Below are 24,609 nucleotides of genomic sequence, written 5' to 3'. Positions count from 1 at the left end.
TCAGGGAGCTGACGGGGGTCCCCACAAACCCCAAACAATGTATAACTGTATGTATCAAAATTTAAATATTAATTGGACCAAAAGAATGGTCCAATGGTCCCATTGGCCTATACAAGACAGCTCCTATTTATAATCAATATAAATAGCAGCAGCCTTATGTAGACCAATTTATACCTATTTATATCACTCCTATTCTACACAATCATTGTCTAGACATCCATGGTCAATACCGAGTGTGTGGCTTGGGCCAGCGTGATCACATCACCTCTTTTTCTTCTATCTTTAGTATATTTCACACATCTAGCCTCTCCTCATAGCTATTTTTTTTTTTTTAGTTCCAGAAGCCATTTACAGTAGTTGTACGTCTTTGCAACTTTTCCAATTTATCTATGTGTTTCTCGAGATATGGACACCATACAACTGCTACACATTTCAATCGTGGCCTCACAAAGGTCATGAACAATTTCTTTAACTGAACAAATTCACAAGGGCCGTGACGAGGGTTCGAACCTACGTCCAAGAGATTTAGGTTTTTACCATGTCATAGCTCAGTCGATTAGGGCAACGTCTGGGATCCTCTCGGACGTAGGTTCAAACCCTCGTCACAGGCCTTGTGAATTTGTTCAGTTGATGCATCACACTATTGTGATTTGTGTGTGCAATTTCTTTAACATTTCACCATTCATGTATTTAAAAGTAACCAAGTTGAAACGTATAGCACACTCCTTGCATAATGTTCTTTATATGGTCCTCAGGTAACAATTAGCTCTCCAGAATTGTCTGTAGGTATTTATCTTTATCAAAATTCTTTAATACTTTTCACATTTTGTAGGTTATGTGGCTTATTATCTCCTATTCCACATTCCATGATGAACACATCTTCACATTAAATTCCATTTGCCAAGTGTTACTCCATACACTTATTTTGTCCAGGTCTTCTTGTAGAGCTTGACAATCGTCTCAGTTTCTTATCTTTCCGAGTAGCTTGACATCATCCGCAAGCATGTTCATATAATTCTGTATTGCTTCTGATAGATCATTTAGGTAGACAATGAACATTACTGGTGCTAGAACTGAACCCTGTGGTACTCCACTATTAACATTTCTCCAGCTTGATACAGTGCCTCTGATTACCATCCTCATTTTTCTGTAAAAATATTTTCTCAGAATCCAAGGTGAAACTTCATCTGGGCCAACTGCCTTATTTCTACCGAGCTCCTTGACCATTTCTTACACTTCATCTCCAGACGCCTTCATGTGATTGAGTGCTTTATGGAATTCTACAAAATTTGTATAATGTCCGGTTCTCTGAAGACTTCATTTTGTGCGTTCACAACTGTGAAACCGTTTGTTTACTATTTCACACAGTTCTTTTTCATTTTCCATGAATCTGTTCCTCATTTCCAACCTCTGAATTTTATCCTTTACTGTACCTCCAATTTACTTTTAATGAATTTATAAAATAGGCCTGGTTCTGTTTTACATTTGTCCACATTCCCTTTCTCAAAGTGCGCTATCATTTGTCTGCTATCCCTTTCTTTCTGCCTCTTCTCACTGCCTTGTTGTTTGTATTGTCGATACGTTTGAGGGGTTAGGCCTCTTCCTTTACCGATTCAATTTGTTTGTCTTTTCTTCTCTGGCCATGTCAATTTATGCTAAACTAATCTTGCTTTGTGTAATGGTCTATGATGGACCAAAATCTCGTCGTTTCTTCTATTCTGATGTGTAGGTTGGGTGTCAATTCTTCAACAAAGTAATTGTGACTTATCGTTTGCAATCCTGCTTTCCAGTTCTGCATTTGTCTTGTTATAAATTTTCTTATATATCTCAAAATTTGGCATACAAATCATTTATTTCTTTGCCCAACAACAAATCTTTCAAATCAAATTCATTAAAGAACTTGCCAAGTTCCCAATATTTTCCTCTCCTGAAATAAAGGATTTTAATTTTTTCCATTCCCATTCCCTTCTAGATTATAATACATTACATATTTTATCTTCAAAAGGACATAGTCACTTCTACCCAAGAGAGGAAGGTACTGAATGTCAAGTGTCTCTTCTTTCCTGTTGAATATCAAATCCAGAACTGATGGAACATCCCTGTCTCATTCTTGTGGCCTGCATAACTTGTTGATATGTGAATGTCTCCAGGATGAGGTTTACAAATCTGCCAGTCCAAATGTCCTCCATTCTTGCTTTGCAGGCATCCCAGTCTATGATTTAAAGTTGAAATCCCCAAGTATCAACAATTGTGATTTATCTTTATCTGCTCTTACTATAATCTCTCATGATGACTATGAGGCCCTCTCCTCTGTCATCCAGTTCCTCCTTTGTCCATGTGTTGCTTGCTGCTGGACTGTAGGCATTTATGATTATTAGTTTATTATCCTAATTACAAATCTCCAGTACCACTACGTCAACTTCTCGTGGCTTGTTGGTTATTAACCCTCTTACCTTCAGGAGTTCTTTCACCTGAAGGCAAGGTGAAAGAACACCCCTTTCATCAGCACAGAACTTCCACCTTTTTAAATTTTTCTGTTGCTACTCCTAATTGAGTAGCCCCTCAGGAACACAACCTCATCTAAAATAATTATCTTCAAGTTTAGTCTCTGTTAGTGCAACAATCTCTGGCATCTTGTGCAGTATTATATCATTTAGTTCCAATATTTTTTATCTTGCTTCATCTATATTTGTATATACAACTTTCAGGAACATGTTTCCACTCCCTTTGTCCTTTATTTCTACTTCCTCTAATGATTTTCATGGATTGCTTTTATGTACCATTTTACAGGTTCCCCAATCCCTATCATTGTATAGAAAGTGAAAAAAAAATTCATTCCAATCTTCTATTAGACATTTTTCTTCCTTAACGTACCCTTTTAGCTTCACTGTCTTTCTTATAAAGATCTCATTTTAATGACCATACTTTAATTATATTTTTCCATCTTCATCATTTAGCAATTCCAAGGTACAGTATTTTCAAGCACTTTTGACATTTATTTCACTCAATTGAATATCATCCCTTAGGGGAAGGTTCTTATCTCTCTCTTATTTGTTGATCCTAATAAAAGCACCGACATTTTCCTTTATTGCGAGGCCTTCTCCTGAACTTACTCTTTTTATCAATGAATTTTACCTCTTCTGCTGCTCTGTCCACCCTAGATGGTATCTCCGTTTTCAGAACCCAAAAAATTAAAGACTTGCTTCTATCTAGTGTTTTATACAAATTTACTTCTGGTAACCAGTTCTTTCCTCATTGCTTGCCTAATTCTGTTTCTTGCTGTTATTTCTGTTTTTAACCTCAATACGTACTTTGATTTCCAAACATGACTACCTGGTTCATAATAAAATAAACACAAACACATTTTGTGTTTGAAAGAGCCTAGATACAGGGAAGATACCAGCAGCATTTCAATCTTCAGATACAGCTCCTCTGCACAAGGGGGGTATAGTAATGCTTTGGCAAAAAATTATAGACCAGTTGCACTAACATCACACATAAAAGTTTTTGAAAGCGTGATTAGAAATCAAATTTCTAGTTTTATGGAAAATAATGAGCTGGATAACATGGATTCAGAGCGGGAAGATCCAGTCATCACAGCTATTCAATCACTAAGACAAAATCACAAGCCCTAGAAGAAAAGCAAAAGGCAGATGTTGTATACACAGACATTCCAAAGACATTCAACAAATGTGACCATGGAGTGATAGCACACAAACTGAGGTCAATGGGAAGAACTGGATAAAGTAGGCCGGTGGATATGCAATTTCCTGTCTAACAGAACACAGAGAATAACAGTCAAATAAAATAGAGTCCAAGCTCAGTTAAAAGCTCTGCATCTCAGGGTACAGTCCTTGCACCACTTCAATTCCTTATTCTCATATCAGATATAGACAAAAATACTAGCTACAGCTTCGTGTCATCCTTTGCAGATGACACAAAAATCAGCATGAAAATTACCACTGTGGAAGACATTGAAAAACTACAAGCAGATATTAATAACGTTTTCAACTGGGCAGCAGAAAATAACATGAGGTTTAACAGTGATAAATTCCAGGTACTTTGGTACGGTAAAAATGAGAACCTTAAACCATGATTCAGGGTACAAAACACAATCAAATCTGCCCATAGTAGGAAAGCAACATGTAAAAGATTTGGGAATACAGTAATGATATCCGACAACCTAACGTTTAGGGAGCATAACCAAGCAAATATTCCATCAGCCAGATAAATGATAGTATGGATTACGAGAACTTGCAAATCCAGGGATCCCATCACAATGGTTGTACCGTACTCTTCAAATCACTTATGCTGTCCCATCTTGAGTACTGCTCAGAACTCACATCCCCCCTTCAGAGCAGGAGAGATTATTGAAATAGAGGGATTACAGAGAAGATATACAGCACACATAGACTCGATAAAACGCCCAAATTATTGGGATCGTCTCAAAGCTCTCCAAATGTACTCGCTAGAAAGGAGACGAGAAAGATATCAAATGATATACACATGGAAAATACCAGAGGGCCAGGTACCAAATCTACACAGTAAAATAACAACATATGGAGTGAACAATTTGGAAGAAAATGCAGATTAGAACCAGTGAAGAGCAGGGGTGCCATATGCACAATCAGAGAACACAATAAACATCAGAGGTCCACGGTTGTTCAACATCTTCCCAGCGAGTATAAGAAATATTGTGGGAACCACTGTGGACATCTTCAAGAGAAAACTAGAGTGTTTTCCAAGACAAGTGCCGGACGAACCAGGCTGTGGTGGATATATGGGCCTGTGGGCTGCTCCAAGCAACAGCCTAATGAACCAAGCTCTCTCAAATCAAGCCTGGCCTCAGGCTAGGCTTGGGGAGTAAAAGAATTCCAGAACCCCATCAAGCAGGCACAGTACATTAAAGTGCAAGAGGCAAACAACCATTCCAATACTTTCATATTCAATTTCAGTTTATTATGGCCACAAACAACCACAGATTAATTTATTAATATATAAATATTTATGCTATGATGAGAGTTAAAGTAAAAATGCTACATATAACAGCATGCATATTATACATTTATCGAACTTACATGAAGATCTCTTGTGGCATCAGTGAGTGAATCTGTCACTTTGTCAAGCTGCTTTTTGACCCTCTTGATCTCTGCTGAGAGCACATCATCCATTAGAGACGCAGCATACAAAGTCAAACGGGACACCAAGAGTGCACAAGATTTTTCCAAGTCCAGACACTGCTTCAATAATTTTATCACTGTTGTAGCATCACAGACAACACCTTGCCTACTCCTCAGCTCCAGTACCTATGAGAAAAAAAAATGAAACACCAGTAATGTACTGCATACAACTTAAAAAGTTACATTATAAACACTAACCAGTGGCAAATTATTTAATGACCAAACTTAAATGTAACAGAACCTGTAATTTACATTTTGCCAGTGCTGAGAACTGTTTCAGGCTTCCCAGGGAACAACAACATAATAAACCTAACAAAAAATATAATTTCTGGAATATTACTCACAATTAACATAAATAATAATTTTGTGCATACAGAGTAGTTAGGTCTAGGATTAGTATGATTAGGTTTTGGTTTAGTTGGCAATTATTTGTACAGTATGTGCAGTATGTAGGTGGAGCTTTTATAAAGGAGTAATGTAACTACAGAAAGAGAGCCAGGCATTCCCGGGGAGGGGGAGGGGCTGCCTCGCAAGCCAGGCAGCCCCGGGGAGGAGGAGGGGCCCGCCTCGCAAGCCAGGCAGCCCCGGGGAGGAGGCCGCCTCGCACACCAGGCATCCCCGGGGAGGGGCCACCTCGCACGCCAGGCAATCCAGAAGTACAGTACTCTAATAATAGCATACACTTTAAGAGATGTTATGCACAGAATGTCATATAGACATCCCTGGAGATAGCAGTGTGAATGTGGACACACTACAGACCAACATGCTCGTGTCTGAAGCTAGACATAAATACAACAAAATTATTAATGATGGTAACCAAGTCCATTTCATGTGAATTACATCTCGTGTTGGCCTCTGAATGCATGATAGAGATGATGAGTTAGCCAAAGAATCTGCCTTTAAAGAGAAATTGAGTATAACCTTGGATTGCCAATAAGCAGTCCGAGAGCAAGAACATCAACAAAATCTAGTAGATCTTGAGGCAGAATGAAGTCAACACTAGTAATTCCATCTATCATCATACTATCATGCAAGAAGTGCCACACATCTATGGATCATCCAGTCAAATCAGCAGACTTCTAGATGTTACTACTGCTCGGCTTAGACTCGGTTACAAGTATCTCTGGTAATTTTTATCATCTGCTGATGTAGACCTGACCAAATGTAAACTGTCAACAAAATTATTCGCACACCCTCCGTCACTATGTGATGGAGTGCGAAAAGATACGTGAATTCAGAGAATTCTGTAACAAATATTCATAAGATGTGTAAATATTTCATTCAAAATGATCTACCAGAAACCTTAGCCAAATATACCCAGTTTGCTAACTGTAGATAGTAACTAAATGACTAACCTATCCACTGCTGCCCACTAGATGGGGGCGGTGTGCAGGATAAACATATCAATTGTGACACTAGCTCCCCACATATATCAGTTGCTTAATTTAGAAAACGTAATTGTGGTTGGTCTTGAGCCCATTGTTGTTGTGACTGTGCATTGAATTTTGTAACTACAGTATCTCATCAAGACTAACTTGCTTAGCTAAATGAATTGTGGAGTTCAGTCCCTGTGCCCATTATGTGCCTCTGTAACCCTTTCCACTACCACCCACAAGATGGGTATGGGGTGCATAGTAAATTAACTAAATTAACCTTTAGCTAATGTATTACATATATTGTTAGAAAAGGTAAAACATAAGCTACAGAGGAAATATGAATGTACAGTAAATACCTCTTACCCAGCACAAATATGAATACATACTGTACTGTTTCATTTATACACTGAATATCCATATTGTACAGTATATCTTCTCCACTCTAGCTATTTTTATGATAAACATTGGAAAATAATGTTTATTTTCACCCATTCTGGCAATATATACCCACTAGTTTCATATATGAAAGTTCATAATATGAATGTTGCGCTTTTCACAAGTTTCTGGTAGTACCGTACTCTAGCTATGTTCTCAACTTGCAACCGGGAATCCTTGGTTCAATCCCAAGGCAGGACAAGGTTGCCAGAATTTACTCTAGGGCCATTAATACTCAAGGGGCCTCGACAAGTACAGGAAGCCAGTGGTTTGTCAAAAGTCCCTGATTTTTTCCAGCTGAAAATGGTTGAGAACATTTCCTTTCATCTAGTGCATCTGTTCACCTAGTAGTAAATAGGTGCCCGAGAGTTGGTAACCGTTGTGTGGTTGCATTCTGGCTTTGTGTTTGCTGTATGTGCATAACAGTGAGACCGTTTATCAACTGTCCAGCTCAAGTGGTTTGGAATCGTTTTAAATGTATGGATGGTGAAATACTAAAATTGTTCACTACGTTTGTGAGACCCAAGTTGGAATACGCAGCAGTTTTATGGTGCCCATATCTTAAGAAGCGCATCAACAAACAGGAAAAGGTGCAAAGACATGCAACTAAATGGCTCCCAGAATTGAAAGACAAGAGCTATAAGGAGAAGTTAGAGGCATTAAATATGCCAAAACTAGAAGATAGAAGAAAAAGAGGCAATATGATTACTACCTACAAAATAGTAACAAGAATCAATAAAGTTTATAAAGAAGGATTCTTAAGTCTTTGAACTTTAAAAATCATGAGGTCATAGATTTAAGCTAACTAAACAAAGCTGCCAAAATCCAAAGCTGCTTCATGAGCTCTTTGGCCTGGGTTCGTATCCTAGCCGGGGAGGATTGACTGGGTGCCAATCCTTGACTGTAGCCTCTGTTTACCCAGCAGTTAATGGGTACCTGGTTGTTAAAAAGATTTATCGGGTTGCATTCCAGGGAAAAATTAGAGTTAGGGACCTGCCCAAAATGCTGTGTGTGCTAGTAGCTTTACAAGAATGTAAGAACTCTTATATACTGCATATAAATAAAAATAAAAAATCATAAAGTTCACTTTTGCAAACAGAGGTAGACAATTAAGTGAGAAGGTGGTAGAGTTATCTTGAGGTTATCTTGAGATGATTTCGGGGCTTTAGTGTCCCCGCGGCCTGGTCCTCGACCAGGCCTCCATCCCCAGGAAGCAGCCCGTGACAGCTGACTAACTCCCAGGTACCTATTTACTGCTAGGTAACAGGGGCATTCAGGGTGAAAGAAACTTTGCCCATTCGTTTCTGCCTCGTGCGGGAATCGAACCCGCGCCACAGAATTACGAGTCCTGCGCGCTATCCACCAGGCTACGAGGCCCCTCACTGGCCTAGAGGCCAGAATCATCAGTAGTTTTTAAAGCTTTATACTATTATATAAAGCCTTATATAATAGAGCACTGGCCTTATATAATAAGAGTACTGGGAAGATGGGACACCACAACTGTAGCTGTCATCTTGTACCTGCATTTAGGTGATTACATTTAGCTAAGGAATATGAGTTATGAGGAGAGACTACGGTAACTAAACCTCATGTCGCTGGAAGACAAGAGTTAGGCGAGACATGATCACCACATACAAGATTCTCAAAGGAATTTATAGAGTAGATAAAGACAATTCATTTAACACATGGGGCAAACACACAAGGGAACACAGGTGGAAATTGGGTACCCAAATGAGCCATGGACATATTAGAAAGAACTTTTCAGTCTCAGTAATTAAGAAATGGAATGCATTAGGAAGTGATGTGGTGGAGGCACACTAACAGTTTCAAATGTAGATATGATAGAGCCCAACAGGCTTGGGAATCTGTACACCCGTCGACTAACTGGTCGAGAAGCGGCAAAAAAAAGAGCCGCAGCTCAACCCCTGCAAGCACAACTAGGCAAGTACTTAGGTATTTCATTTGGTCAAGTCTACATTAGCAGGTAATGCAAACTCCCAGAGATATTTATAACCAACTTTAAGAGCAATAGTAACATCAGCTGTGGATAGAATCCAATCAAAATTCATAAAGGAACTGGCAGAAGAACTATGCCTACTGTCGAAACTACTCTTCACAAAATTTCTGGACCAAGGGATAGTCCCTCGATATTGGTAATATGCAAATGTTATCCCTATATTCAAAAGGCAGGAGCAGCTCGGTAGATAACTACCATCTGATCAGCTTCATATCAACATCTGCAAACTCATGGAGAGAATCCTCATGGAAGGAATCATTCACCATCTTTCGGTGAACAATCTTGTAAAATCGACAATGTGTTAAAATATATCCTGCCTTACAAACCTGCTCACATTTGTTAAACTGTACAAGACAAAGGACTTCCAGTGGATGTAGTATACATGGATTTTGCTAAAGCCTTTGATAAGGTACCACATAAAAGACTAGCAAGGAAATTACAGGCACATGGAAAAATGGTAGTATACTGTACTAGAATGGATAAAACAATGGTCAAAAAAAAAAAAAGCAAATGGTCGTGCTAAATGGTAATGAATTTGACTGTAGAAATGTGGCAATTGGGGGGTCCCATTTTGGGGCCAACCATTTTTGTCATATACATCAATGACACGAAGCTGCAAAAATGACATAGATGAGAATATTACAAACCACATCATCAAATTTGCAGTTGACACAAAGATTTATGGTCAAGTGGAAATGAAAATGACATTGAAGCCTTACAGTGAGATCTACATGAACTCTACAAATGGTCAGAAGACTGGTGAATGCTTTTTAGTATCGACAGATCAACAAAAGGCAACCCACATCGCAACTACCAAATTATTAATATTACATTACAGCAGATAGATGAAGATAAGGACTGTGGAGTCAAAATTTACCATTCACTCTTAAGTGCACAACAGGTTGGTGCAGCAGTCAAGAAAGCTAATCAAACCCTTGGAATAAACAAGTGTACTTTTAACTTTAAGAAAAAAGAAGGTAGTGATTCAATTGTATAAATCTCTGGTGCGCCCTCATTTGGATTACAGTACTGTATCCAAGCATGGAGACCTTATCTTCAGAAGGAAATAGCTGCTCTGGAGAAGGTGCAACACTGGGCAACAAAAATCATTCTAGAGCCAAGTCAACTCGCTCACCAGAAACGGTTGAGGGCCACAGGGCTAACAACACTACAAACCAGACATGATGGGAGATTTTGTTGAAATTTAAAATGCTAAACAATTTGGAGGATGTTGATCCAGACAATTTCTTCAAAAGGTCAATGTTCCCTGAAGATGAACCCTTAAATTTACTTTAATATACCTACTTTTTTTGTCAAATTTCTTATACAATGTATTTTTTCTTTATTATACTTTCCTACAATGCATTTTTATACATTCTTACAATGTACAGTACTTTTATACTTTCTTATAATGTATTTTTATACTTTCTTACATTGTACCTGTAAACATTTTCCTCTTTTAATTTTGCTAGAAATTACCGTCTTAAAATTATGTTAGATTAAGGATCTGCCCAAAATGCTATACGAGCTAGTGTAGCATGTGTACGAGCTTTACAAGAACGTCAAACTTCAACTCTCTCTCTCTACTCTCATAAACCCAATGTACCTTCTATATAAATAAAAATGTAAATGTTCGTTTGTTCAAAACCGCTAATCTCAGAAAGTTCTTCACCGATTGCTTTGAAATTTTCACACACCGTTCCATTCGCATCCGAGCAGGTTTTTATATACAGTACATACTATATAGATGCCACACCTGTGACAGGTAAAAACATTCTTTTTTGGAAAAACAGAGCCATCTGTTACATGTAATAGTAACACACACGCTATACTAAGTATGTTATGATTCCATTTCAATGTTTCCGATTACATTGACAAATTGAATTTTCATAGATTTATATTTATTTCCATTTTGATTTAATTATTTTGTGTGATATAGCATTCGAATTGAGCTGTGTTGTCTACTATAACATTCATTTTGTGAGTATAGTTTATTTTTTTATTTTTTCATTTTTTTTTATTTATTTTTTTTACTGTTTTCTTATATTTCAATGATGGGAACATCAGATCATTTGATGTTCCCAATTTTCTGATGGGAACATCAGATCATTTGGGAACGCATCGGACGAGGGAGTGGGGAATGGTGGGGGAGGACCAGGGGGAATGGGAGTGATGGATGGTGGGGAGGACGAAGGGACAGGGGACGGGGGGTAATGGTGGGGAGGACGAGGGGAGTTGGGGATGGTGGAGACAAGGGGATGGTGGAGACAAGGGGATGGGGGAGTGGGAGATGGTTAGGACGACGAGGGGACAGTGGAGTGGGGGATGGTTAGGACGACGAGGAGACGGTGGAGTGGGGGATGGTTAGGACAACGAGGGGACGGTGGAGTGGGGGATGGTTAGGACGACGAGGGGACGGTGGAGTGGGGGATGGTTAGGACGACGAGGGGACGGTGGAGTGGGGGATGGTTAGGACGACGAGGGGACGGTGGAGTGGGGGATGGTTAGGACGACGAGGGGACGGTGGAGTGGGGGGATGGTTAGGACGATGAGGAGACGGTGGACTGGGGGATGGTTAGGACGACGAGGGGACGGTGGAGTGGGGGATGGTTAGGACGACGAGGGGACGGTGGAGTGGGGGATGGTTAGGACGACGAGGGGACGGTGGAGTGGGGGGATGGTTAGGACGACGAGGGGACGGTGGAGTGGGGGGATGGTTAGGACGACGAGGGGACGGTAGAGTGGGGGATGGTTAGGACGACGAGGGGACGGTAGAGTGGGGGATGGTTAGGACGACGAGGGGACGGTGGAGTGGGGGATGGTGGGGGAGGACAAAGGGACAGGGGAGGGGGGATGCTTTTTCACCCACAGGGTTATTAACCCATGGAACCACCTACCTGCCAAAGTTGTAAATACCATACCTCTTAAATTTTAAAATCCAACTGGAAAAAATCATAAGGGCAAATTGGGGGACATTTAACAAGCCCTCGTCGAGGCCGCTAAGTCTTGGACACCCTCAGGTAAAAATCTACGAGTCTGCTGATTTTTTTGGACGAACCAGATATGAGGCTCTTTGTGCAAATACAAAGATACATGGAACAACTGGTGTAGATTTCACCGTATCTCTGATCTACAAGGTTTTGTTGTAGTTCCTGGTGGATTACTCTTCTCAAGTTACAAGTAAACCATGGTTATAATCAATTCCTTTAAAGACAGTATCTTTGGCTAACATATCAATTCTATCATGAATGTGGAGACTTAAATGTGATGAAATGGACTCTTTTGTTATCATCATTAATAATTTTGTTATATGCAATTTGTCTAACCAAATTAATCATTAATTTTCTCAGAGGACAAGCAGCCTGTATTTACCTAGTTGTGCCTGCCGGGGTTGAGCTCTGCTCTTTTGGCCCGCCTCCCAACCATCAATCAATGATCAATTTTTTTCCTGCCTACACACACACACACACACACCCAGGAAGCTGCCCATAACAGCTGTCTAACTCCCAGGTACCTATTTACTGCTAGGTGAACAAGAGCATTAGGGTGAAAGAAACTACCCATTTCTGCCATGGCCGGGGATCGAACCCGGGCCCCAGGATTACAAATCCTAAGCATTTTCCATTCAGTCACAGGCCCCTGTGTGTGTGTGTGTAGACGTACTGTTACACATATACACTGTGCTGGTGGTGCCCCCCCCCCCCGGACAGACACCTGACCCCCCCCAAGGATACAACACCCCCACAACACTTCCCACACTCCTGGGTACCAATTTACTGCCAGGGTAAACACCGCCGTTAGGTTAAAGGAAACGTGCCCAAGTATTTGTCCTGCCCGGGATTCGAACCCAGGGGTCCTGGATTGCGAGTCGAGAACGAAGCCAACTGTACTACCGAGACCCTTTTAGAGTCTTGAGGAGTCATGGGGAGGATGACCCCCCCCCCACCCCCCTTTCATTCAAACTGCACATACCATAACTATGATGAGTTTTAGCAATTAAAAGACAAGGAATAAATTATCTCTCAGCAATAACTATCAAACCTAAATTACAGTTCCAGTCAACTCACCTGATTGGCAATGGGCCCAAGAACATTTAGCACACACTTTGACTTTGTACGGCGGCTTATGTCTTCCATTTTGGCGAGGTAAAGATCAGTGGTGAGACGAGTTGTTGCTCCAGGAGTGTGAGAGTGTGAGAGCGGAGTGTGTGAGAGCGGAGAGTGCTTGAGTGTGAGAGCAGGAGAGCCCTGTAAGGTGACTGTTTGAATGTTTCCGCCGCCACTACACCTGGCTCGAGGCGCATTCTACCACCACACAAACACATTTTTCATTCATTCTTCTAACCTAATTTGCAATAATACATGTACATTGTTCACGAAAACAAATATTACTATAATTTAAATACAGGATGTAATCTCATTCATAGTTACAGCTATACGATATCTGAATTCGTATTAATAACTTTAAATAAATAAATAAATTAAATAAAAAAAATGAATAAAAATAAATGATTAAAAATAAATAAATAAAAATAAATAAAAATACAAGTAAAATAAATAAAAATTACAAATAAATAAAAATAAATAAAAAATAAATAAATAAAAATAATTAAATAAAATAAATACAAATAAATATATAAATAAGTAAATAAATATATATATATATATATATATTCTGTAGCAGGTGTAAGATAATATTCTCGCTCCATTATTTTTTGTATTAGCAAAATTAGGTATGCACAACAATGTGTTGCTGCTGCTGTTACAGATTCAGCTAACCAGAACAAGCTCCAAGTAGCACGGGCTATGGTGAGCCCGCAGTGGACTTACCTGGCACAGGAGTGATGCTGTGTGCAATGTGTTGCTATTTGGGGAGATAATACCTGCCTTAATACAAAAACAAACTAGCTCTGACTAATCAGCTGGCTATACGTTCATCTAATATTCCCATTTCACAGGAAGATTAGTCATACATGAAATCAGGGGAGAAGATATCAGTCTCAATACAAAAACAAATCAACTGACTAAAAATCAGGTGAGAACATAAATATAAGGCTGATCTAGTAGCCCCGCTAGCAAAATCTGGGTACAGCACAAGAATATTTTCCAATATTCCTAAATGTATGAAGATTGATTGATGAAGATTAAGCCACCCAAAAGGTGGCACGGGCATGAATAGCCCGTAAGTGGTGGCCCTTTTGAGCCATTACCAGTATCAATAGATGATACTGGAGATCTATGGAGGTGCGGCTGCACCCTGCGTGACGGGAGATGTCTCCCGTGAAGTGTATGAAGTAATTACAGAGCTCAAAGTACCTCACACCATCAAGTCTGAAATTACTTATAACAGCGCAATCACAGATATAGTGTTGGAGAGTATATCCCAGCTCTTGTTCACATTGTTTACAATGGGAATGTTCACCATTGGGGGATTCATTACCTGCAGCCACCTGACATTGATATCGATATCCCAGCCTAATTCTGGCAATTACAATGTCACTGTAGTGGATGTTTTATGCTGCATGTACATATAATTTTCGGTTCTAAGATGATTGATTGATGAAGATTAAGCCACCCAAGAGGTGGCACGGGCATGAATAGCCTGTAAGTGGTGGCCCTTTTGAGCCATTACCAGTATCAAAAGATGATACTGGAGATCTGTGGAGGCGCGACTGCACCCTGCGTGACGGGAGATGTCTCCCGGACCAAATGGTGACCAAATGGTGTCGGTTCTAAACATGTTATAGTTCTTTATACTTGTGTTTTCTGGCCTTTGCTTGTCAGTGACTCCTCTCCTGTCTTCCCTAATTTCAGAGTTTGTTAAATCCACTTAATCCACTAATTACAATTAATACTTCTTCCCAATTGTATTTGGGAAGAGGTATATAATACCACTTCCCTAACCTACGTATTAATCTAATCTCCGTGTATTGTGTCTAATTTTCTTACAATGTACCTTTAAAATTTTGTTGTCAATTTTGCTTGAAATTACCTACTAAAAATTCTGTTAGATTAAGGACCTGCCCGAAACGCGAAACGCTATGCGTGCTAGTGGCTTTACAAGAATGTAAAATCATTGATATATACTCTCTTAACCCCAATGTTCTTGTATATTAATAAATAAACCAGCTAGAGAAATGTTAAGGTGAGGTGTTGACCAATATAAGCAATCGAAAGTAATTATTTTAACGTGTTACGGGCTATTCATGCCCGTGCCACTTCTTGGGTGGCTTAATCTTTATCAATCAATCAATAATTTTAACACGGGAGACATCTCCCGTCACGCAGGGGTGCAGTCGCACCTCCACAGATCTCCAGTATCAGCTCTTGATACTGGTAATGGCTCAAAAGGGCCATCACTTACGGGCTATTCATGCCCGTGCCACCTTTTGGGTAGCTTAATCCTTATCAATAATCATAATAATAATAATAATAATAATAATAATAATAATTTATTTAGGAAAAGTACATACATAGTTGCAGAGTTACAGTACAAACGTTCTGTTTGATTTAAAAAATAGAGGTAGTACATACAATACCTAAAGCCACTAGTACGCATAGCGTTTCAGGCAACGTTTTTCATCTTAATTTACGGGCTATTCATGCCCGTGCCACCTCTTGAGTGGCTTAATGTTCATCAATCAATAATCATTTTACCTCGTCGACAAAATAGCGGGCAACATTACCCGCAACATCCACGCCATCAACAGGCTGCTTGTCGCGAATGGACTTCCAGCAGCCGCTGTACCCAATGATCATCTTCCAGCTTCTACAACTGCTACCGGACCCTCCACCCCGGGAATTCCTGAGCCGACGCTAAGGGAGCCCTCACTGTCCAGCCACAGCGACTCCGCAGTTTTTGAGCATGTCCCACTGACAGGGGCGGCAACAACACCCAGGATAGCAACCCGTCCTCGACTCAAGTCCATTACATGCACCAGTCGACCCCACAGACGCATTCATAAATTTGCACATGCTGTTCATTCAAAACGGGAATTTTCTCAAATATATATTAATATTATAATATATTAGCATATATATAGGCATAGGTTAGGTGTTTAGGTTCTGTTGGCAATTATTTGTATTTGTAGTACGTGGGTAAAGCATTTATAGTGTTATGGTTCTAACAAAATTCGCCAGTGAAGCACTTGTTCCGAAAGCGATCGAACGAAATCAATTGTGAGTCGTGTGTTTGAATTCGAACACATGAATTCTTCATGCAGCCCGTCCTCCAAAGAAAGATCCAAAAGTGATTCCATGCACCCGCCAAACCCCCTGTTTATGAATGAAAAGCGGTTTACACACGACTCACAACTGCTGACGTTCGAACATATCCGGAACAAGTGCTTCACTGACGAATTTTGTTCGAATCTCAACGCTATAAATGCTTCACCCACGTACTACAAATACAAATAATCGCCAACAGAACCCAACCACCTAACCTAACCTAACCTATGCCTATATATGCACAATATGCTAATATATTATAATATTAATTTATACTTGAGAAAATTCCCGTTTTGAATGAACAGCATGTTAAAATTTATGAATGCGTCTGTGGGGTCGACCGCTGGATGTAATGGACTTGAGTCGAGGACGGGTTGCTCCACGGGGCAAGGACGGAACAACATGAGGAGAAATATTGGTAACACTAACCAAAAGATAATTTTGTAGGTGAGACAACCGGACAGTAAAAAGGGAGGTAGTGAAGGGATGCAGGGACCACAGGAGGAGTAAAAGTCAAAACACGACATAAGCGAGAGTGAGGGTGTTGTAAGGACCGCGCAAGAAGCGAAGACTGGAGAGACAGGAAGCCAGTTTCAACATACAAGCTGAGGGTAGGAGTCGAAGGAAAGGCACCAGAGCTGAGGCGCAACCCAGTATGGTAGAGTATCAAGACGGCGAAGAGTAGGAGAAGAAGATGAGTAAGCAAGAAAACAATAATCGAGTTTAGACAGTACGAGAGAGGAATGTAAAGAGAGGAGCATGCGCCTATCGGCACCTATACCCCCAAGAAGTATGGGACAATACCTTAAGTAGACAAAGGGCCTTAGAGCATTCAACTTGGAGGTAAGAGATATGGGGTGACCAAAACAAACGAGTGTCAAAGATTAACCCCAAAAGCTTAACGGAATCTTTGTACACAAGGGGATGACCATAAAGCGATAAAAAAAAACGACATGTTTCCGATAGTCATAGGACAAGTGTTAGTAGCAGAGAACTTGAAGCCATGATCGGTGGCCCAAGACGACACGGCATCAATCCCAAGTTGAAGGCGAGGCGAATCATCACCTCGACAGCAAAGGGTAAGATCGTCGACATAGAGAACGGAGAAGATGCCAGAAGGAAGGGAGGAAAGAAGACCATTGAAAGCAACAGAAAAAGAGTTGTGCAGAACACTACCTTGGATTACACCTTCGCATTGCTGAAAAGAGGCAGATCGAGAGTGGTACCAAACCTCACTCTAAAGGAACGACGAGAGAGAGGAAGCTTTGGAGGGAGATTACCACGAGGGCCAACAGAACGAAGTTGGGACAGAATATGGTATCTCCAGTCGTGGGAAATAGGGCGGAAGCCCTTAGGGATTGTCCCTAGAGACCCCAGTTTCCGATTAGGCAGTACACTGGCATCGAGCCAGTCCTCAGGGACTGACGACGACTCCCAGACCCGGTTATACAGATTCAATAAATACTGAGACGCGCATGGAGGGAGCTGGCGAAGCATCTCGTAATGAATGTCATCTGAGCCCGCTGCCGTAGAACCGCAAAGGGCTAGAGCAGACTGAAGTTCGGAGAGTTGTTGTTATAGATTCAGCTACTCGAAACAAGTTCCAAGTAGCACGGGCTATGGTGAGCACGTAACTTACCTGGCACAGGAGCGGGACAATTAGCACGAGGTATGGTGAGCCCGTAGTGGACTTACTTGGCACAGTGCTGTGTGGTTCGGATAGAGAGAAGGGATCGTCATAGGGAAGTCAGAGATGAGTGCAGAAATCTAAGGGATGAGATTCAAGAACGGACTTACGAAGAAGGAAGGCTCCGAAAAAGGAAAGGTGGGAACCCAGTTCGGTCGCGACTGTCACTGGATCCGCCACAAGAGTACCACGAAGGTGAAGGGGTCCGTCTAATTACCACATGCTACCACAAACTACACAAACTTCAGAAAGCTTCCTGGCAATACGTTAGTAATGAATAAATATGATATATTAAGTTAGGCTGACCTAACCTAACCTAACCTAACCTAACCTATCCTAACCTATCCTAACCTAACCTAACCTAACCTAACTTAACCAAACCTAACCTAACCGAAGCTGGGATCGTCGACTTGATTTGGCGTCACCAGCTTTTTATTTTCGTCTAATTTCTTTATAAAAAGATACTTTTTCAGATTAAAATTATGTTTTTTCGTGTTGTACATTCAGCACCATTATAATGAGTAAATATATCATATTTATTCATTACTAACGTATTGCCAGGAAGCTTTCTGAAGTTTGTGTAGTTTGTGGTAGCTTGTGGTAATTAGACGGACCGAGGTGAAGGACTGGTGAGACATCTGGAACAAACTTACCCGCTATCTTGCGGATTTTCTTGGTGCTACATAGCCTTCCCGGCTTGGTGCCGTCTTTGATAGTTACTTACTTGCGGATTTTTTCCATTTTCTTCATTATGCGGCAGAGGAGTATCGGACGTAATGGTGGAGACATAAGATTTCCAGCTCTCACGTTTAGCTGTACGGATGGTCCTATGGGCCACCACACTCGCCTTCCAAAACAAAATAAAAGAATCAGCCATCTGCCTGCGTCGGTGTTTCTTCCAGGCTGCACGCTTACAGTGGACAGCCCGATCACAGTCCTTATTCCACCAGGGAACGCACTTCCGCGTGCCCCGGGAGGTAGATCGAGGAATAGAGCAGAGGTCAGGGTTTAATATGGTGTTAGGAAAAAGGAAGAGTACACGAGGGAGAGACAAAGTGGAGAGATCGGATAGAGTAGCACGAAATTATTGACAACACTGAAATAGACAGCTTAATTATTCCAGACTCCCTTTCCTCACTACTAGCAATAAACAGTTTGCAATCAAGTAATAACGTGCTTGTCTCAGAAGCTAGACATAGATATATAAGCATACTTAACAAGAGGGTAAATATAAAAATGTTGTGGATTCCTTTTCACATTGGCCTGCAGGAACATGATAAAGTTGACGCCCTTGCTAAGGCTGCAGTAAATAAAGACAGTATTGAGCGGAATCTTGAGTTATTAAATAGGTCCCTTAAAAGTATCATTACACGAGAACTCCTGGATGGATTTGAAGAAAGTAGAACCGTGCAAACTGGAATCAGCAGGTCCATTGTTCATCACAATGAAATGTGTGAAGTAAAACATGTGTATGGGGCAAGTAACAAAGTCAGTAGACCAGCAGATGTTGTCACAGCTCGAATAAGATTTGGCTACAAATATCTGGCAGTTCGGCTTGTATAGGGATCTAGATGAAGTAAAGTGTGTGGACAAAGACAGGGACACACACTCGAACTTGGATTGTAGTAAAATTGTATCTTGGATTGTAGTAAAATTGAGCCATTTAGAGATAAATCTAAGCTCACGCTGTATGATATGGCAACCTATCTTATTACCAAGGATAAAGTACCTGAAATCCTTGCACGGTATCCATATTTCGCTCCCAGTAGATAAATTACATATGAGATTAAGAAACTCAGTATTGTGAAGACTAATAATAAACAGCAGCTCCCCTATGACTGTAATATCTCCATTGCTCAAAAAATTATGTATTAGCGATAAGACCTACCATTAATGTATAATGACTTACTGTAAATATATAGCTCTTAAGATAGAACATTCTCTGTAACTAGCTGACGTGTAACTATAAGGTGTGAAGGATAGATTAAATTGTTTATGTAATAATCTAAGATGAGGTCTGATAAAGACTTTTTGTGCCCTCTGTAATGCTTTTCCACTACCGCTCACAGGATGAGTATGGGGTGCACAATAAACTAGCCGCCTCTGGCGGCAACAATCAAATGGTGAATGGGTTCCAGTCAGCCTTGGCAAACTGCCACCTAGGGAAGAAGAGGGGAGGGTGAAGAGAAAAAGGTAACAAGGATGGGGAAATGGTAACTGTTATGGAGGTCATCAAGAACCTGCCACGTGAAATCTAAGTAAAGAGACGTTGCGCAGAGAGAAAGATCAAGACAGGATAGGGTGCTGGTTCGGGAGTCCACACGAGTGGGTTCACCAGAATTCAGAAGAGACAGGGGAAGAAGAGAGGACGATCGGCTCGAGAAGGCGGCCGCGCGTGTTTGTCAGAACATCATCCCAGAGGGTACGGAATATACGAACAAAAGTAACTACAGAAGGCCTATTGGCCCATACGAGGCGGCTCCTATTTATAACCATCCAATCCCACTCATATACATACCCAACCCACATTTGAAACAATTGAGGGACCCCACCTCCTCCACGTTACCTGGTTACCTGGTTGATGGGGTTCTGGGAGTTCTTCTACTCCCCAAGCCCGGCCCGAGGCCAGGCTTGACTTGTGAGAGTTTGGTCCACCAGGCTGTTGCTTGGAGCGGCCCGCAGGCCCACATACCCACCACAGCCCGGTTGGTCCGGCACTCCTTGGAGGAATAAATCTAAGTTTCCTCTTGAAAATGTCCACGGTTGTTCCGGCAATATTTCTTATGCTTGCTGGGAGGACGTTGAACAACCGCGGACCTCTGATGTTTATACAGTGTTCTCTAATTGTGCCTATGGCACCTCTGCTCTTCAATGGTTCTATTCTACATTTTCTTCCATATCGTTTACTCCAGTACGTTGTTATTTTACTGTGTAGATTTGGTAGTTGGCCCTCCAGTATCTTCCAGGTGTATATTATTTGATATCTCTCTCGTCTTCTTTCTAGTGAGTACATTTGGAGGGCTTTGAGACGATCCCAATAATTTAGGTGCTTTATTGCATCTATGCGTGCCGTATATGTTCTCTGTATTCCCTCTATTTCAGCAATCTCTCCTGCTCTGAAGGGGGAAGTGAGTACTGAACAGTACTCAAGACGGGACAACACAAGTGACTTGAAGAGTACAACCATTGTGATGGGATCCCTGGATTTGAAAGTTCTCGTAATCAATCCTATCATTTTTCTGGCTGTCGCAATATTTGCTTGGTTATGCTCCTTAAACGTTAGGTCATCAGACATTATTATTCCCAAACGTTACCTCCACTTTTAATATCCCCTTTGGTTATGTCCATTCATCCACTTGTAAACCTCTATCATGTCACCCCTAACTCTTCGCCTTTCCAGTGAATGCAATTTAAGCTTTGTTAATCTCTCTTCATATGACAGATTTCTAATTTGGGGAATTAACTTTGTCATCCTGCGCTGGACACGTTTAAGTGAATTTATATCCATTGTATAGTACGGCGACCAAAACTGAACTGCATAATCTAAATGGGGCCTAACCAGAGCAAGATATAGCTGAAGAACAACACCAGGTGTCTTGTTACTAACGCTTTGATTAATAAATCCCCTTGTCTTATTTGCCTTATTACGAACATCCATGCATTGATCCTTTGGTTTTAAATTCTTACTAATCATAACTCCCAGATCCCTTTCGCTGAAATATGCTGGAATAAAAAGATAGCAAATTTGTTGAACATGAACGGTCATTTGTAAAACCATGTTGAGAATCATTTATTAATTTATGTTTTTCAAGATAAAGACAAATTGTATTTGCAATTATCGATTCAAGTAACTTTCCCACAATAGGCGTTAGGCTAATTGGGTGATAGTTTGACACAAGTGATCTATGCTGACAGTTCAAGTCACCCAACAGGAGCACAGGCTCTGGCAAGGAGTCCAGTAGGTGCAGGAAGAGAAGAGAAAGAAGATTTTCTCTTCCGATCAGGAAGAGAAATCGGGACATATTTTTCTTTTTTTTGGAAGAAAATGTAGAATAGAACCAATGAAGAGCAGAGGTGCCATAGGCACAATCAGAGAACACTGTATAAACATCAGAGGTCCGCGGTTGTTCAACGTCCTCCCAGCAAGCATAAGAAATATTGCCGGAACAACCGTGGACATTTTCAAGAGGAAACTAGATTTATTCCTCCAAGGAGTGCCGGACCAACCGGGCTGTGGTGGGTATGTGGGCCTGCGGGCAGCTCCAAGCAACAGCCTGGTGGACCAAACTCTCACAAGTCGAGCCTGGCCTCGGGCCGGGCTTGGGGAGTAGAAGAACTCCCAGAACCCCATCAACCAGGTATCAACCAGGTATATGGGGGGAGATAAATGGAACAGACCATATACCATTTACTCACAAAGACATGGGCTGCAGAGCATTGTATACGCGATTGAAAAAGTAGGGGGACGAAGAGAGTATGAATCAAGAGAGCAGTAGAGCTACGAGTGAGGAGAGAAAAGAATAACCACGAAGTCACCAGAACGAGCACCAAGCGTCGGCTCCTGAAGACATACACAAAGCGGTGAAAACTGTGTAATCAGAAATTGGAGTTCATGAAAATTGGCATAAAAGCCACGAATATTCCATTGAAGAATAGACATTGTCAAAAGGAAAGAGGACGGCAATAGAGAACAATGAAGAAACAAAGGCAAGGAAGAACACAGCATATTAAAGAAGCTCGGGATCAGGGTCAGCGAAATCAGGGTTATGGGGCATGGGTAAACTTAGTAAGGACGGAGTTAAGGGAGCAGGGCAGACCAGAGGCTGGCGGACGGGGTCTGGAGGAGACAACCGAGAGGGGCGGTCAAGGACAGGAGTTGAGGGGTGGGGGGTCGGAAACTGGGGAGCGCACCTCAGCAAGGGCAGCAACAGAGAGGGAATCGGGGCTAAAGAAACCTCCATAGCTGGAACAGGGTTTTCGACCACGGAAATAGGAGGGGACGCAGTGAGTCAGAGGTAGGGAGCGAGGAAGAAAGCAACGCCTTCTTACCCGCCGGGGAGGAGGGAGAGGAGCCAGGCTTACGTTACTGACTCAAAGAACAATGTGTGTCAGCAACAACGTAATGGGCGACAGACTCAATTGTCTCAACAGGAGAAGAACGGCGACGAACAACATGAAGATGGCTGGGAGGATGATGGACAGACAGGCGGCGTGGAGGGCCAAGAGACTGGGAGGAAGGGTTGGAAATGATCGGGGGAAGATGGGAAAGACACAGGAGACATGGCAGATTGGGTGGGATGGGGGGAAAACTCCAGATGGAGAACCAGGAGGTGGAACCCTTCAGGACAGAACGTAAAGGAACAAGGTAGGAGGCGGTGGGCGTGTCCGGGTCTAAGGTCTGGAAATGGTTGCGAGACTTTAAGGTGGGAAGGACGAAGAGAGGTAGAACGCAACACGCGAGCATAAGATACGCCAGTGAAAGGATTGAGACGGCGGACTTGGAGTCTCGCTTCAGGAAAAAGAGAAACGCTCCCGGTGTTTCAAGTTGAGGACGACTTCAAGTATGTAGCGGGAGAAGGTAGGGTGGGCCTCATCGCAATTGAGACAGCCAGTCTGGGGAGAAGAGCACTCTCGAAATGACCTTCGTCTCCACCCATGGGTCATATAGAAGCAGTACTTGTCCATTTGAGTGCACCATGCCCGAACTTCCAGCACTTATTGCAAAGTCTAGGATAGGGAATGTACTCCTGAACTGGCACCAGCAAGAATTATAAAAGGCAGAAGGGTTCTACTATCAAGGGTGATTTTCACAACTCGAAGGGGCTGATGGCGACGGCCATGAGGGGGTAGAGTGAACGTGTCCATCTGGAAGACAGAATGCCTTGAGCTTCCAGGATATGTTCAATATCCTCGTCGCAGTCTTTTAGGTCCCTAACATCAGTTGCAACATGGGGCGGGTGAAGTGCCAACACTGGCAATTAACAGATTGTTTTTGGAGACTCGAACAGGGGTCTCCCCAATGCGGCTAAGCGGGTGGCTGCAACCCGAGGAGCGGTAGCGACGACACGGGTGGGGTTAAAAGTAAGAGGCATATTCTACCCAATCAGCAAGGTGTTTATGATTTGAGAAATCATTCTCAAATCATGTTTATGATTTGAGAAATCATAAACCTCCTGAAGGTGTAGAATCTACTTTTTTTTTTTGGGGGGGGGGGGGGGGGAGAGAGGGAGATATATATAAGAGTTGTGGGGTTGATGGGCTGTACATTCTTGTACAGCCACTAGTACGCGTAGCGTGTCGGGCAGGTCCCTGGAATACGATCCCCGCCGCGAAGAATCGTTTTAACAACAAAGTACACATTTCACTGTTGAGTTAAACAGAGGCTACAGTTAAGGATTTGCGCCCAGTAAATCCTCCCCGGCCTGGATACGAACCCATGACAAAGCGCTCGCGGAACGCCAGGCGAGTGTCTTACCACTACACCACGAAGACTGGTCGAGATCAAATTATTCAGCCCACATAGCAGGACCAAACAAGGCGTGGTACGTATCGTGTGCAGCCGTGGCGGGGAAGGCGTTGAGAACCTCCGAAGAGGGGTTAAAAGGCGCAGTAGTCATAATGAGACGGAGCCGTGCCAGGGGACGAGATGGTCACCACTTTAGGGGCTTGGGGCTCGATCCTACTATAG

At 41.9% G+C, this 24,609-nt stretch overlaps 1 protein-coding gene across 3 annotated transcripts in view; it reads right to left on the bottom strand.

Annotated features, from left to right (window-relative positions):
- The window catches only part of Sry-alpha (Serendipity alpha), a 119,064-nt gene extending 103,181 nt beyond the window's left edge, over positions 1-15,883 (bottom strand). The window contains exons 1-3 of one of the 3 annotated variants that reach the window (XM_069307036.1): positions 15,665-15,883; positions 13,076-13,255; positions 5,079-5,306 (exon numbers count right to left, since the gene is read on the bottom strand). In XM_069307036.1, the coding sequence (XP_069163137.1) occupies positions 5,079-5,306; positions 13,076-13,255; positions 15,665-15,766 (510 nt within the window). In that variant the 5' untranslated portion in view covers positions 15,767-15,883. The remainder of the gene's footprint in view (positions 1-5,078; positions 5,307-13,075; positions 13,256-15,664) is intronic. The other 2 variants (XM_069307037.1, XM_069307038.1) reach the window with 2 other exon arrangements.
- Between the last annotated feature and the right edge of the window lie 8,726 nt (positions 15,884-24,609).

Source organism: Procambarus clarkii, chromosome 59 (genome assembly GCF_040958095.1).
Source record: "Procambarus clarkii isolate CNS0578487 chromosome 59, FALCON_Pclarkii_2.0, whole genome shotgun sequence".
NCBI classification, from domain to species: Eukaryota; Metazoa; Arthropoda; class Malacostraca; order Decapoda; family Cambaridae; genus Procambarus; species Procambarus clarkii.
This window is presented reverse-complemented; position numbering and strand designations above follow the sequence as displayed.